Source organism: Caretta caretta, chromosome 1, assembly GCF_965140235.1.
Source record: "Caretta caretta isolate rCarCar2 chromosome 1, rCarCar1.hap1, whole genome shotgun sequence".
In the NCBI taxonomy this organism is placed as follows: domain Eukaryota; kingdom Metazoa; phylum Chordata; order Testudines; family Cheloniidae; genus Caretta; species Caretta caretta.
In genome coordinates, this window is record NC_134206.1 from 216,828,884 (window position 1) to 216,844,953 (window position 16,070).

A 16,070-nucleotide genomic window follows, 5' to 3' on the forward strand; every position below is an offset into this window, starting at 1 on the left:
CAGACTTGGCTGGTGCAGGGACAGGGTGCCAATTTATGGGCCAGGTCCCCACCTGGTGTAAATCAGCATAGCCTCATTGAGCCCAATGGAGCTTGGCAGATTGAATCCTCAGCCAGATCTTCACAGTGTGACAGAGTAGCAGCTGTGTTAGTCTGTATCCGCAAAAAGAACAGGTGTACTTGTGGCACCTTAGAGACTAACAAATTTATTTGAGCATAAGCTTCGTGAGCTACAGCTCACTTCATCGGATGCATGTTCCCCAATCCCCAATTCTTTTCTTTCCCCTGGCAGCTGCTCACCTGAACACACCACACTGGCTTCACTCCCAGGGGGACACTCAGTTGTGCCCAGCGCAGTAACAGGACAGTCCCTCAGGCAGGATTCGTTCCTCTCACAGCCAAATGTGCCGTTCCAGACAGGCCCATCTCCTGTGCCAAAGAGCTGCCCTGCTGGCATCGACAGGGCAAATCCACAGTCAAACTGCAGGCAGAGGGCGTGGGCAGCCTGTAAATCCCACTGGGAGTCACAGAGGGTTCCCCAGGCACCTCCGTGGCGAAGCTCCACTCTCCCTGAACACTCTGTGCTGCCGTTTGCCAGCTTGTACCCAGCGTACCCTGAGAAGAAGGAGAAGGGAGATCAGAGGGACATTTCTCTTACACAATTGCCTACAGAGATGTGACAAGGGAGCCAGTGACCTGGGATAATTAATTAATAATTATTTCCCAGTTTACTGGGCACTTTGTAAATGAGGATGTTCAGACATGATAATCAGGTTTTTACAGAGCAGGCATTATTGCCCATGTCTGCCCTTTGTGAGGGGTCACACAGCACCCACCAAACTCCGCCCCGGCATGTACCACTCTGGGGTCAGGGTCATGCCTGGGACAGATTGTCTTTGGCTGAGGCCAGGCTCTGCTTTGGTGGTTCCAGAGTGCTGGTCAGGAGTCTGGAGCGGATGCCCCTAAGTTATCACACAAATGCCATGTGAAGAAACTGGGGTTCTCATGGGTGCTGAGTCCTAGGTTATTGGAAGCTTACTGAATCAGAACCGTTGCACTCAGCGGTCTGACTGGGGACAAAATACACAGTGGTGATATTCTAGCTCAGTGACAGCTCTGCAACAGTTAAGGTTGAGACCAGCTTTCTTCAAAGCTAATTTTTTCTAAGTGCTCTAATGTCTGCCTGATTGATTGGATTGGATTGAAATGCAGTATTTCACATAAGAGCACAGGGTTGTATTAGTAATCAAAATTTGGGACCATTTTACCAAGGGGTTTCCCAGATACAACTATCAGGAAAAAGAAACCCAGCTTGTCTTAAAGTTGACAGATTCTGGCATTTTATTTTTGCTCACAGATAGAAATCAAACCAAGGCTCAGATCATTGCACCAGGGTCTCAGACACTTGAGGGTTACCCGCAACAGAGGATATGGCATCCACCAGCCTTTGGGGGAAATCAAATTAAGATGTTATTTCAAAACGAGCCTGCTTCTCCAGTTAGGTGCTTGCGAAGGCTTGTGCGCCTACACACACATCTAATGGACTACACTGAGCATGTGCAGTGAGAGAGGATAGCTATCTGGAAACCCGACAATCCAGCATGAGATGTGGGTGGCTAAGAGGGTAAATTGTGGCCTTTACAGCTAGGTACCCCCACCCCTGGCACCATGAGTACAACTCCAGCGCAGAAAAAAAAAATTGATGTTAAAAAAACAGGTTTATTGCTCCAATTGGTCTCTCTCAAAGGGGGATTTTGTTTGGTGCAAACATAATCTGAGTGCAGCAAAATATTCAGAATGTGCTGAAACTGCTTTTGAAAGAAAACAACTTCCAAATGGGAATGCTGACTGAGAGGGGTAGGGTGATCAGGGGTGCAAGAGTATGTGGTGACAGAGGGAAATGTTTGGGTTTGCAGCCAGGGATGTGCTCAGGGTGGATTTGATTTAAATCAGTAGTCAGGAAGACTCAATTTAATCATGGATTTCTACATAAAAGTGCATTCTTGTTGGTTGTTATAACGTTAATACATATTCTTCACAACTCAGAGATAGATATAGGTTTCATTTTTAGAAGGTATACACGATACATTTTTAAAGTGATTTATTTTGAAAACTTTTCAGATGAGTTTTACAGCTATATCAGAAAATGAATGATTGTTTGGACTGTTGTTTCATTTACCAAAGGTAATTGAAGCAGATATTTATGAAGTCATTGGGAAGTGAACTATCTCCAGTTCAACAATTTAATCATTAATATTTGGAGGATTTTCTTGCCATGCTGTATTAGGAGGAGAACATCACCAGACAGACATTTAAATTGTTTTATTTAACTAAAACAAGAACTGTATGTATTCTGGATTTTTTTTTCTTCAACAACAAACATATAATTTAACAAAACAAGCATATGAATTTTTAAATTTAGTTAAACATTCAAGTTTTTTAAAATCAGGTTTGTTTTTGTTAAAATTGTTTTTAACTAAAATAGTTAAATGAAATATTAAAAAAATTAAATCGACTATGTCAGCCAGGTCAACATGATAAACTTAAAATATTGGCTTCTGCAGCTAACTCAGTCGTCTTCACCTTCATTTTCCTGTTTGTTCATAATCTGGAAAAGGAAAAAAGCAGGAAAGCTTGTTTTTAGGTCCCAAACAATTTGTCAATTTGGAATGAATTAGTCCAAAGGAAGAAAATATTCTTTCTACTCCGGCAGAAGAAGCTACTGCTGTTAAAAGTGAGATTATCAATTCAACAGTCTCTGAATCCAAGTGCTTAAGTGACTTCCACCATTTCACTGGTGTGACTTTCTTTAAAAGATCATCAGCAAACATATTTCTTGAATGGTTCTTATTCCCAAACTGGATCTCTTTTAGGGCCTGCTGCCATTATAGGTTTCCCCTTCTAGTGAGAGAATGGTATGGTAGATCTCAAATCTATGAACGCTACACTCAGAAAGACCTCAAGACTACTGGAATATGCTGCTCAAACAGTTTCAGTTTTGTTTCTACTGCCTGTCCCTCCCTTCTCACATTTATCTCCAGACTTCTTCTCCTTGTCCAGATCTATTCCACCCCCAACAAACTTCTATTCATTGAACTTTTGGAAACTTTGCACTTTTAGAGAGAGGTTAGGGATTGACTCTGTACACAAATTTGCAGAGGGACAATAGGGTTGAGGTCTGTTTTTTCTCACCTCTCTATATTATCCATTTAAAAACATTTTTGCTGTTAACAAGCATGTTATCTCTGGAAACACAAATCCACAGTTTGAGAACTGCAAAACTCAGCATCTCTGATGGTATCTTCTAGACTGAGCACTGAGTCCCATTGGGTAGATAGAAAGATTAACCTAAATAATCTACACAGAAGCCTGTGGAACCCCATAAAATTGGGTCCCTAATCCATGAACTACAGGAACTCATTTACAAAACTTTTCTTAAACATTACACGAATATATTGTCTCATACTATAGATTTAGAATTTATAATCCCTATTCCATGATAAATATCTTTGAGCTATAATGCATCTTAATTAAAACTGTCTTGAGATAGGTTTTTTCCTCAAAAAAGCATTTTATCAAAAAAATCCATTTTGGGGGAGCGTTGTTTTTTAAAACCATTGATTTTTATCAACCCTGGATGTGTTTATTATGGGGAGGAAAACAAATGGGAATGGGTGGTAGGGGAGAGAAGAAGTTGTGGGGCGGCTCTGAGGGGGAGAAACTGAGGATTGGAGGAGGAGGGGAGAAGACAGGACGGGTTGCAAATTAGGAAGGGTAGCAGAAAAAGGTGTGGGGGGGTTGAAGTAAGGCACATCAGTCATGAGTTCTCCCCTTCCGTGTGTGTGTGCTGCAATCTAGGGGAGCCTTACACCTTTGTGGACCCTGAAATCAACTATACAACCACCATTATCCCCATTGTATTGTAAGAAAATGTACAGGATGGGGAGGAGCACTGAGGAATCACATAGCAACCTTGTGGCATCGTGGAAAAAACACTGGACTGGGACTATCCCCAGCTCTGCCACTGGCTTGCTGTCTGACCTTGGGCAAGTCTGAAGTTCTGAGACCCCGAAGGCGGTGAGAGGCAGACCAGCAGAAAGCCTCTGGGCAAAGATCAAAGAGGGAAAAACAGGGGTGATGTCATGGTAGACATCTACCATTGACCACCCAACCAGGAGAAGGAGTGGAGGAGGCTGTGATGGGTTTGGTCACAGAGACCCCCTTGGGACTGTCACCTGATGTGCTGAAAGTACCTCTGAGCCAGTTTTCTTTGCCAGCTTGGGACTTTAGAACCTTGTCTTTTTGGGCCAGACACACTAGCCTGCTGCAACGCAGACCCAGGGTCTTAACCATGCCCCCAAAGATGAAGACTAAACTGAAAATAGCTCAGCAAGTACTCCTGTCTCTAGCACCCAGACATCCAGTTCCCAGTGGGATCCAAACCCCAAATAAATCCCTTTTACTCTGTATAAAGCTTATACAGGGTAAATTCATAAATTGTCCGCCCTCTATAACACTGAGAGTGATATGCCCAGCTGTTTGCTCCCCCAGGTATTAATCACTTACTCTGGGTTCATTAATAAACAAAAATGATTGTATTAAGTATAACAAGTAGGATTTAAGTGGTTTCAAGTAATAACAGACATAATAAAGTAAGTTACCAAGCAAAGCAAAATAAAACAAAACTGGGGGGGGGGGAAGGATAGCTCAGTGGTTTGAGCATTGGCCTGCTAAACCCAGGGTTGTGAGTTCAATCCTTGAGGGGGCCATTTAGGGATCTCGGGCAAAAATTGGGGATTGGCCCTGCTTTGAGCAGGGGGTTGGACTAGATGACCTTCTGAGGTCCCTTCCAACCCTGATATTCTATTATTCTATGCAAACACACAAGTCTAAGCCTAATACATTAAGAAACTGAATATAGGTAAATCTCACCCTTAGAGATGTTCCAATAAGCTTCTTTCACAGACTAGACTCCTTTCTAGTCTGTGCCCAATCCTTTCCCCTGGTAGAATCCTTGTTAGTTCCAGCTCAGGTGGTAACTAGGGGATTTCTCATGACTGGCAGTCACCTTTTGTTCTATTCCACCCCCTTTTATATCTTTGGCACAAGGCGGGAATCCTTTGTCTCTCTCTGGATTCCCACCCTTCCTTCTAAATGGAAAAGCACCAGGTAAAAGATGGATTCCAATATTATGTGACATATTCACATGTCCTGCAAGTGCTCCTCCATTCTTTTAGGCCTGGCCCGCACATATGCAGTGGAGGCTTGCAGGTAAACAGAACCATCTACAGTCAATTGTCCTAGTTAATGGGAGCCATCAAAATTCCAAGCCACCATTAATGGCCCACACTTTGCATAATTACAATAGGACTTCAGAGTTCTCCTTCATATTTTTAGTTTTAGAAACAAGAAGTATACATACATACAAATAGGATGAAACTCAGTAGATTATAAGCTTTGTAATGATACTTTACAAGAGACCTTTTGCACAAAGCACATTCCAGTTACATTGTAGTCACACTCATTAGCATATTTCCATAAAATATATGGAGTGCAACGTCACAGAGACATTTCTACAACAAACAGAAATATTCAAGACACAAGACCTGACAGTAACAGGGGAGTTTATCTACCCAGACATCTGTTGGAAAAGTAATAAGGCAAAATACTAAATGTTCAATCAGTTCTTGGAATGTGTTGGGGAAAACTTTTTGTTCCATAAAAGTAGAGGAAGTAATCAGAGGGACTGACATTTGAGACTAGATTCTGACCAAGAGGGAGGAATTGTTAGTGAATCTGAAGGTGGAAGGCAACTTGGGTGAAAGTGACCAAGAAATGATAGCTTTCATGATTCTAAGGAAAGGAAGGCGTGAAAGAACAGAAAAAGGAAAATGGACTTAAAAAAAAAAGAGACTTTAACAAACAGAGTGAACTGGTAGATAAGGTGCCATGGGAAGAAAATCTTAGGGAAAAAGGAAGTCAGGAGACCTGACAATTTCTTTAATATTAAAGACACAACTGCAAACTATCCTGATGTGAAGGAAAAACAGAAAGAATCGTAAGAGACCAATATGGCTCCACAGGAGCTCTTTTAAGGACTGAAAATCAAAAAGGAATCGTACAGAAAGTGGAAATGTGAAGCACTTGCTAAGGATGAGCACAAAACCACAGCACCAGCATGTAGGGACTAAGTCAGAGAGGCTAAAGCACAATACGAGTTACACCCAGCAAGGGACATAAAAAAGACAATATGAAGAAGTTCTCTAAATACATTAGAGAGTAAGAGAAAGCTGAAGTAAAGTACAGGTCCTCTAATTAGTGCAAAGAAGAGCTAATAAGGGATGATATGAAGAAGGCTGAGGTGTTTAATGCCTATTTTGCTTTAATCTTTACTAAACAGGTTAACGCTGACCAAATACTCAACACAATTAACATTAACAATGAGGGGGAAGGAATGCAAGCCTCACAGAAATTACTAAGTCTACTGTCCCCAAAGATACAGTACACACACTAGCCTGTAGCCTTGTATTTGACATTCCTGCATGTACCCCACAATTGGACAGCACTGGAGTCAGTCATTTTGTACGTTCAACCACTGCCAGCTGAAACCCAAACATCACAAAGCTAACAATAGTTTTACAACCCTGAGAGGCAAGGCCAAATAGCTACATGCTTGCAGTTTTTCTAATCAAAATGGAAGAATAAAATAAAAAAATGTACTGTAAAAATAGAAAAAAAATGTTTGGGCAACCAACCTTGGTTTTAGGTGCCTCTAACACGTAAGCTTTATCATTGTTATAACTAGAAATATTTTGCTAATAAAAAAATAATGCATTGTTATTGGCTGTTGCTGCAGAAATTATTAGCCTATTAGAGGCTATTATGGGCTGTGTGCTTTATCCAAAGAAAATTTATAAAAAAAAATATTTAGAAAGTGTGCTTTGGAGCTGTGATAAATGAAGAGCTCTGCCCTGTCTGCCTCTCCCCAGGAGAACAACAGACAGACAAACAAAAGGGGAGTCTTTTTTCAATTTTAAAAAGTTCTAACCTTCCCATTGGCTCTTTTGTTAATTAGAGAAGAGCTACTTAGAGAATGCAACAGTTTGTTGGGGAGGTGGTGGAATCTCCTTCCTTAGATATTTTTAAGGTCAGGCTTGACAAAGCCCTGGCTGGGATGACTTAGTTGGGGATTGGTCCTGCTTTGAGCAGGGGGTTGGACTAGATGATCTCCTGAGGTCCCTTCCAACCCTGATATTCTATGCGACTTGTTTCAGTTCCTAAATGCCAGAGTCTTTATTTTGGACAACTATGATTTTTGCCTCAACATCATTCTCACATCAAGCTACCAGCATCTCCAAGCCTTCTGGCAGGAGGATCCAACATTCACGGAATTGGAGGGTGCTGTCCCCTTTGCCTGCTAAATGATGGGTAACTAAGGAGTTCTCTCCCCTTCTTTGTATACTCTAGTAAACTTTTGAAATGTGTTAGTCTGAAGTGCCTCCCCAGATAGAGTCAAATAGCAAAGGAGATGAAATTTTACTGGTGACTTCCCATTCCCCTCTTAAACAAAGAGGAGTCCCGTGGCACCTTAAAGACTAACAGATTTATTTGGGCATAAGCTTTCATGGGTAAAAACCCCACTTCATATGTAAAGTAATTTCCATGGTCTCTGGCATCAGCTTGTTCAGTTTACATTGGAGACACAGGCAAAACAACACCCTTTGTCTGGGACAAACTTGCTTATCAAATCTGTCCCCAAAATATATTTTAGAAACATATTTCCATCACACAGACATAACTCTACTCACATTCTGTATCTACCTCACACAATAATATCCATAACCAGCATGTCTCTATTTTTTATGTCTTACCCAATACACTGTTATAATACAATAATACTGTATACAATCAGTTCTTTCAACTGCTTATTCTTTGGGTTTCAGACCCCTGTTCTCCCCTTGGGGTGTCTGGACCCTGATTGTCACAAAAAGATACTTAAGGATCTAGCTGAAGCACTGGTGGAACTGTTAGCAATTATCTTTGAGAACTCACTGAGGACAGGTGAAGTCCCAGAGGACTGTAGAAGGGCAAGTACCTATCTATAAAGGCTGGAATAAAGATGACCCTGTCAGTTTAACTTCAATACCCAAAAGATACTGGAACAAATTATTAAACAATCAATTTGTAAGCACCTACAGTATAATGGGATTATGAGGAAAAGCCAGCACGTATTTGTCAAAAACAAATCATGCCATAACAACCTAATGTCCTTCTTTGACAGGGCTACTGGCCTTATGGATAGGGCTGAAGTAGTAAACGGGAGATATCTTGATTTTAGTTAGGCTTTTGATATAGTGGCACACGGCATTCTCATAAACAAATTAGAGAAATGTGATCTAGATGAAATTACTATAAGGTGGGTGCACAACTGGTTAAAAAACATACTCAAACAGGAGTCACCAGTGTTTTGCTGTCAAACTAGGAATGTGTATCTCGTGGGGTGCCATGGGGGTCAGTCCTGGGTCTGGTACTATTCAATATTTTCATTAATGACTTGGATAATGGAATGGAGAAGAAGCTTATAAAATTTGCTGGGAGGGATCGAAAGCACTTGGAGGACAGGATTAGAATTCAATATGATCTTGACAAGTTGCAGAGCAGGTTTGAAAACAAGATGAAATTCAATAAAGAAAAGGGCAAAGTACTACACTTAGGAAGGAAAATTCAAATGCACGACTTCAAAAAGGGGCATAACTGTACTGCTGAAATATATCTGGAGTAACTGTAGATCACAAATTGAATATGATTCAACAGTGTGATGCAATTTTGAAAATGCTAGTATCATTCTGGTGTGTATTAACAGGAGCGTCATATGTAAGACACCGGAGGTAACTGTCCTGCTCTACGGGGCACTGGTGAAGCCTCAGCTGGAGTTCTGTGTCCAATTCTGGGTGCCACATTTTAGAAAAGATACAGACAAATTTGGAGATGGTCCAGAAAACCTGACCTATGAGGAGAAGTTAAAAAAAAAACTTGGCATGTTTAGTCTTCAGAAAAGAAGACTTAGGGGAGACATGATATCAGTCTTCAAATATACTAAGTGTTGTTACACACAGAACCAGGGTGATTTTTTCTTCCCGTCCACTGAAGGTAGGACAAAAAGTAATGGTCTCAACCTGCAGCAAGGGAGATTTATGTTAGATATTAGGAGAAACATCCTAACTGGAAGGGTAGTTTAGGTTCGTTCTAGAACAGGCCGCCAAGGGAGGTTGTAGAATCCACATCACTGGAGGTTTTTAAGAACAGGATGGATAAACTTCTGGCTAGATTGAACTGGTCCTGGCCCAGTGCAGGGGGCTGAACTTGATAACCTCTCCAGGTCTCTTCCAGCCCCACATTTCTATGATTCTTTGAAGATACTTCACTGCTCTCTGCCTCAGTTTCCCATCTGTGAAATGTGGATAATGATGTAAGTACTTTGAGAGCTACTCATGAAAAGCTCTATAGAAAAACTAGGTCTTTAGATTATCCGTCGCAGTAGTCTATCAGCTGCAAACCTAGGTGAGAACTACAACTGTTTAAATATCATTGACTCCTACCAACAAACATTTCTCTTTCAGTTTAAAAAATTAGGAAATTAAATGGCAACAATCTTTGTTAATGCAGAGTTAAGGTTGCCTGTTGATAACACATGCGCTTCCAGAACTTTGGATTCAGCAAAACTCAAACTTCTGAACACCAGGAAACACAGAATTCAGACACCAGGAAACACAGAATTCAGACAAACACCCATTCAGTGTTAACTCTGCCATCTTCAAGCAATGCCTCACAACACCCATAACACACACTCGCACTCTGCCTGTTCATTGTAATAGACAGGCACTACCTGCACTTTCCCTATGCTCAAACACTGAGCCTGCCCCCCGAGAGCATACCACGCTTGCAAAATATAACAACCACCCTTTTACCACCCATTGACACATCAACACAAGATATCACCTAAACATATACTTTCCCCCACCCATCATTAAATCCACACCCAGATCTCATGTCCCAACTCACTACTGACAGTACCCATGGCAAGATGAACCCTGTGCCCTGCTCCTGACACAGCCTACACAAATGATGCCGACTGCAACCTCAAGGGCCATGTGCACATCTTTCCTTTGATAACACACATGCGAGCACTCAAGCCCAATTCTCCTCATATCACATTCACAGCTCTCTGATGTTCCTCAGACTAATCCCCAGATCTCCTCATATTACAACCACAGCTCTCCCAAGCTGCTCCAGCGTATTCCTCCACCATTCAGTACAGCCACACCTAATGCAGTGGCTGCAGCTGGAGAGCAGATAAGCCCCATGGTTATTGCCAGCTCCAGGAGGATCCCTTGGTGAAGAGCTGCTTGGGGCTTCCATTGGTGGCACTGAAACAGGAACTCTAAGAATTGTGAACTGCCTCAGTCAACTCAACAGTGCTCAAGCTGGGGCTTTCTGGTGACAGTTAAAAAGCAAACACTGGTGATTGTCTCCCTGCCCCAAGTTGTAGAGCTGTTCTGAGATTGTGGGTAAAATTGGGAATTCAGAGCAGAGTTTGAGTGGAATTAAATGGTAAAAAAACATCATTAATGCAGAGTTAAGGTTACCCAATGATACCCTGGGTACCTCCAGAGTGTTGAGTTCAGCAAGGGAGGGTCCCCCAAGTACAGGGCACAATCCCACAAGGTGCTGAGTGGATCCTGTGAGAGGCTGAGCACCCTCAGCTGCCACTTCTGGATCAGACCCAAAGTGAGTTCAACACACCATTGAAGAGATAAAAGAGGGAAGGGGCATGGGGAGGTGAAAGCTTTATTATCACTAGAAGCTCACACCAAGAAATTTGTAGGAATGAGCACCATGGAGCTGAGGTCTCCCTCTCTTCCCGCCACCAGCCTTATACTACCTGGCTGGTTTTTCAGTAGCCTGGCTAGTTTTACTGTGGACTTGCCAGTTGCTGGTCCAAAGGTGTTATTGGCTGGGGGCAGGGGAGGGGTTGGTGTTGCCAGGATTTCAAAGCTGTGTACAAATGCACCTGGGCATGCAGTGATCTCAGAATTGCAGCTATGCGTGTGTCATAAATATAAAGGGTAACCACCTTTCTGTATTCAGTGCTATAAAATCCCTCCTGGCCAGAGGCAAAGTCCTTTTACCTGTAAAGGGTTAAGAAGTTCAGGTAACCTGGCTGGCACCTGACCCAAAAATGACCAATGACGGGACAAGATACTTTCAAATCTGGAGGGAAGGGGGAGGCTTGTGTCTGTCTGTGTGATATCTTTACCGGGAACAGACAAAGGTGCAAGCCCTCCACTCCTGTAAAGTTAGTAAGTAATCTAGCTAGAAAATGCATTAGGTTGTCTTTGTTTTGGCTTGTGAAATTCGCTGTGCTGGAGGAAATGTGTATTCCTGTTTTTGTGTCTTTTTGTAACTTAAGGTTTGGCCTAGAGGGATTCTCTATGTTTTGAATCTGACTGCCTGTAAGATTATCTTCCATTCTGATCTTACAGAGTTGTTCTCTTATCTTTTTTTGTTCTTCTAATAAAGTTCTGGGTGTTTTTTTTTGTTTTTTTTTTAAGAATCTGATTGGGGTTTTTGGGTTTTAAAAATCCAAGGCTGGTCTGTGCTCATCTTGTTTATTCTCAAGCCCCCCCCCCCCCCAGGAAAGGGGGTGTAAGGGTTTGGTGGGATATTTTGGGGAAATAGGAACTCCAAGTGGTCCTTTCCCTGATTGTTTGTTAAATCACTTGGTGGTGGCAGCGTTTTACCTAATCCAAGGACAAAGACTTTGTGCCTTGGGGAAGTTTTAACCCAAGCTGGTAGAAATAAGCTTAGGGGGTCTTTCATGTGGGTCCCCACATCTGTGCCCTAGAGTTCAAAGTGGGGAAGGAACCCTGACAGCATGTCATAGCTGGAAACACACAATGGCCTCCCGGCTGGCACACTCATCCTGATCTGCATGTGTGCAGTGTGCCAAGGCAGACACCAGTCAATGGGAGAGCAGTGCCACACTCCCAACCACAAATCCCACCAAACCTCCCATAACTTTCTGAGCACTGAGCCTCTCCCCATGCTGCCCCTAGACCTGGGACTTGGTCCTGCCCACAGACCAGCCACACCTCCCCTGGGATCTGGGCCTGCCAACAGACGGGACAGTTTTTCTGTGCCTTGGAGGTGGCAACCCCACCCTATACAGAAAGGCAGCCCCTCTCCAATCCTGGCTTCCTCTCTCCAGGACTTCCCTTTCCAGGAAAAAGACCTCTCTGTTTTCCATTTCCCCCAGCCCCTCGTAATACCCAACCAGGCAGCATAATCATGGCCAGCCAGCCAGATCTCCTCATTGACACAGTGACAGGCTATCCTGCTGGCTGCCATGGACTGGGCTTTTGGCCCATGGTGTGTTTCACAGGCAGGCTAGTGGGCAGTGCAGATCCTTTCAAGGCTCTGCCATTTGCAGTGATGTTGGGAAAGGCACCTCGCTAGGTGGCCCTGCCCTTCTTTTAGCTCATCCATTTAGATTTGTGTTCTGAGAAAATCCTGGCCCTGACAAGAAGGTGACCTTTGTTACCCATATGAGAAGATCCCAGGAATGTCACTCTGTGTCCCTCTGAAGCCTGGGATGTGTGCTGAGTCAGCATGAAATGCTGGGAGAAGCTACAAGCCTGGCTGAGAGCTCCTCTGCTTCAGAATATCACCAGATTCATTCATCACTGGCATTCATGGTCACTTGCCACCCAACTTTTAAGTTATAAGCCACTTCCAACTCTGAGTTTCCCTTATTCCAAATGGTGCCATCATCTGTCACTGTCAGTAGGGCTGAACCAGCGAGATGCCGCCATCTGCCTACAGTCTGTTGGCATGTGAGAGTGAGGGCACCCTGAGTAAAGTTGGTTACCACCTACCACTGTTTTCAATGAGACTGAAGCCCACAGGAAACATGGCTACTCTTCTATGGCTGAGGGGGATAAACGTGTTCCAGGGGCAGCAAAGGCCCTGTGAAAGCTGGGGGGGGGGTGAGTTCAGGGAGCAGAGAACCAGGCGGGGGATGACAGGAGGCAGATTTATGGGTTTTAGTGGAATGGCATGGTGAAGGATGTGGGGCAGGAGGAAGGCTGCGGGGGGCAGAGGGACGTGGGTGGCAGAGGGCAGCTGGAGGTGGAGGTGGAAGAGAGGTTGAGAGGGACATAGGGGGATGTGAAGTGCAGGGAGGCTGAGGGGGCTGCAGAAGACAGCAATGGGAGTGACAAATGAAGGGGATTAGGTGGCAGATCCCCAGCCTTGGGTTGGTGGTGGAGGTGGGGAGTCCCCTCCAAGCAGTCGGGGAAGGCAGTCTTGCCATGTTTCCAGATCTCACAAGCTGATTGGGAGGCATGGGATTTTGCTGCCTACAAAAGCATCAGAGGAGCTGCTGTGATGACACAAGAAGCTCCTCTAACACTCCAGTTTTCAGGGCTGGACCAAGCTCTGTGCGAGAGCTTCAGGGCTGAGGACACAGACCTGCCCTGCCACTGAGCCCTGCCTTCATGTATGTCCCTAGAGCAGAGAGAGGGTCCTGGGGCAGCAAGAGACAGAGGAGGGCAAAGTTGGGAAACTGTTCCTGCTGGGACCCAGGCAGAAGAGAAGCCCGCTTGCCGCAGAGGCAGGGGAGTGGGGGAGTCAGGGAAGTGATGTAGCTGGGTCCTAGGTGGTGTCCCAGGGCAGCAGGAGGCAGGGAAGTGTTGCGATGGGTGAAGAGGAAATGAAGAGCAGTTTCCCAACTCAGGGGTGAGGAGAGGGCAATTGCAGTCTCCAGCTGAGCAGCCAGGGAGAGGGGTGTTTTGTGTGTGCATTACAAGGTTAACTTTTCAACCTGAAATTATCACACACACACACACAGGCAGGGGAATAGAGGGCAGTTAAAAAGTCCAAAAACAGACCAGGGTGACAACTTAATTAGCAATAAATACAGTATTGCTACAGTGATAGACTCAGCTTGGTGAAAGGCACCTTGGTAATAAGTAAGTCTCATTTTCAAATCAGAGAGAGCTGTCAGGCGCTCAAGTTGTCAAGCATTTGTCTTTCAATTAATGTCTGCCTCAGAATGAAAATGACTGCATGCTTTCAACAAAAATGAAATGGGTGGTTCACAATTCTGTGTAAACATTAACTGTCCTAAGTAATTTAAAAAACAACTGGGAGGGAGGTGGGTATATCTGAGTTAGATGATATGAGACAAAGCAGTGACATGTGCCTACATTGCAATTTGACAATGTACATGTTTTGCATTCATATTCTTTCTATGTTTCTTTGCTTAATATTTTCTTCCAGCAGCCAATCTTGCTTCACAGGACTTTACAAATTACACCCATGCCATAGCGTGGGCTTTCAGCTAGTCTCTAATAATCAGATCTGTATGAATGGGTGGCACAAAGCCAACCCCTGTTGCAGGGCAATAACATAAAAGTGGCCACAACTGCTCCAATTCCATCAAGAAAGTTTTAAAATAATAAAACCTGGCCCCTACATAGCACTACGTATTTAAGTGCCTGAAAGCACTTTGCAAACACAAGTGAAGTTAAGCCTCACAGCCACTCTGTGAGGTAGGAAATTAACTGTTGTTTCACAAATGGGGAAACTGAGGCACAAGGCATTATTGAATACAGAACTAGAACTGGAAATAAAACCCCTGTTTCCCGGTGTCTGGTTCTGTGCTCTGACCACTGGACCCTTCCCCTTACAGATGTATCTGAGTAGGGAGGAGAGTGCTCAGCAGTGGAGAACATGCATCCCTAGTGGAGGATAAGGGAAATCAGAGCTCTGCTGGGACCCTATCCTTATACCAGGAGAAAGGTAAATAGAACTGTCCCCATTTACTGGAGACACTTGAAAGAGAGAGGAATATGAAAGAGATAATGGGGTTTCCCACTATCTCTTCTTGGCTCCCCCGGGTTGTGGAAGAGAGGAGCCATCCTTTGTAGCAGACAGGAATCCTTTGGAGCAACTTTTAAAAATGCAAAGTTTTCTGGGATGTGGGTTTACATTAGGGATATGTGGATGTGAGAGAAAAGAGACTGAGGGGCTCAGCTAGTGGTTCATCAGTTTGAATTCTTACCTGAGCACAATATGCCGATATCATTAGCGTGGGAGCATGTGTCGTTAGGACAGGACATTCTGGGACATTTCTGAAGGAGAGACTCATTCCCCATGCACTGAAACTCTTCCTTCCAGATCAGATCATGTCCTTCTCCGAAGTGAGCTGCTCCCAAGGTGGCTACAGCCTGTCCACACCCTAATTCATTGCAGATAACAGAAGCGGTGTTGAAATCCAAGTGTGAATCACAGACTGTCTCCCACATTTTTCCATGTTTGACTTCAACACGTCCTGAGCAGGCAGTGTCCCCTCCAACCAGCCGGACCTCAATACGACCTAGAGAGTCAACGCATCCATCAGTGAGTGTTGGTTATACTGACATCCCATAACCTTCCCCAGGCCTTCCTGGGGATGAAATGAAGGGAACCTTCTTCTCTCAACAGTAAAGACATTGTTAAATAAGCAGGAGCCCTTTACTCCATATGCCAGTTCCTGTTGTTACCTGTCACCTCTGTGTTCTTGGGGAACCAGGGTGCAGTACTCAGCCTGTCTGACTCATGAAAGACCTTCTCCTGCAGCCTCTGCTTGAACCAAAACCGATCAGAAGAAATGATGGGGGATCTCTGCTCCAGATGTTGATGAACCCACGCCTGCACACACCCAGCTCAGAAATTATCAGACCAATTCTAATAATAAATCCATTCTTGGTATCCAAAATACTGAAGCTCCCTAATTGCATTGTGAGCTCCCTCCAAGGAACACCACCCACAGCCAGGAATGAGCAGTTCCTATTGTCTAGTCTGAACAACAACAACTTTGGTATATTCCCTTGAACCATCAGTTTACCCATAAACAAATCTAGTGTACTCCCTTGAACCATTGTTGTTTCCCTATAAACCCCCTTACCCACGCTGAAGTCAGTGATGAAGATGTTGGATACAGGCATCAGAACAGTTTCACTGGGATGT

At 44.0% G+C, this 16,070-nt stretch overlaps 1 protein-coding gene across 1 annotated transcript in view; it reads right to left on the reverse strand.

Moving 5' to 3' along the window:
• LOC142069410 (antigen WC1.1-like) overlaps window positions 1–16,070 on the reverse strand; it is a 70,269-nt gene that overhangs the window by 34,460 nt on the left and 19,739 nt on the right. Inside the window, exons 3-4 of the mRNA XM_075120380.1 lie at window positions 15,124–15,438; window positions 300–614 (exon numbers count right to left, since the gene is read on the reverse strand). Coding sequence (XP_074976481.1) covers window positions 300–614; window positions 15,124–15,438 — 630 coding nt within the window. The remainder of the gene's footprint in view (window positions 1–299; window positions 615–15,123; window positions 15,439–16,070) is intronic.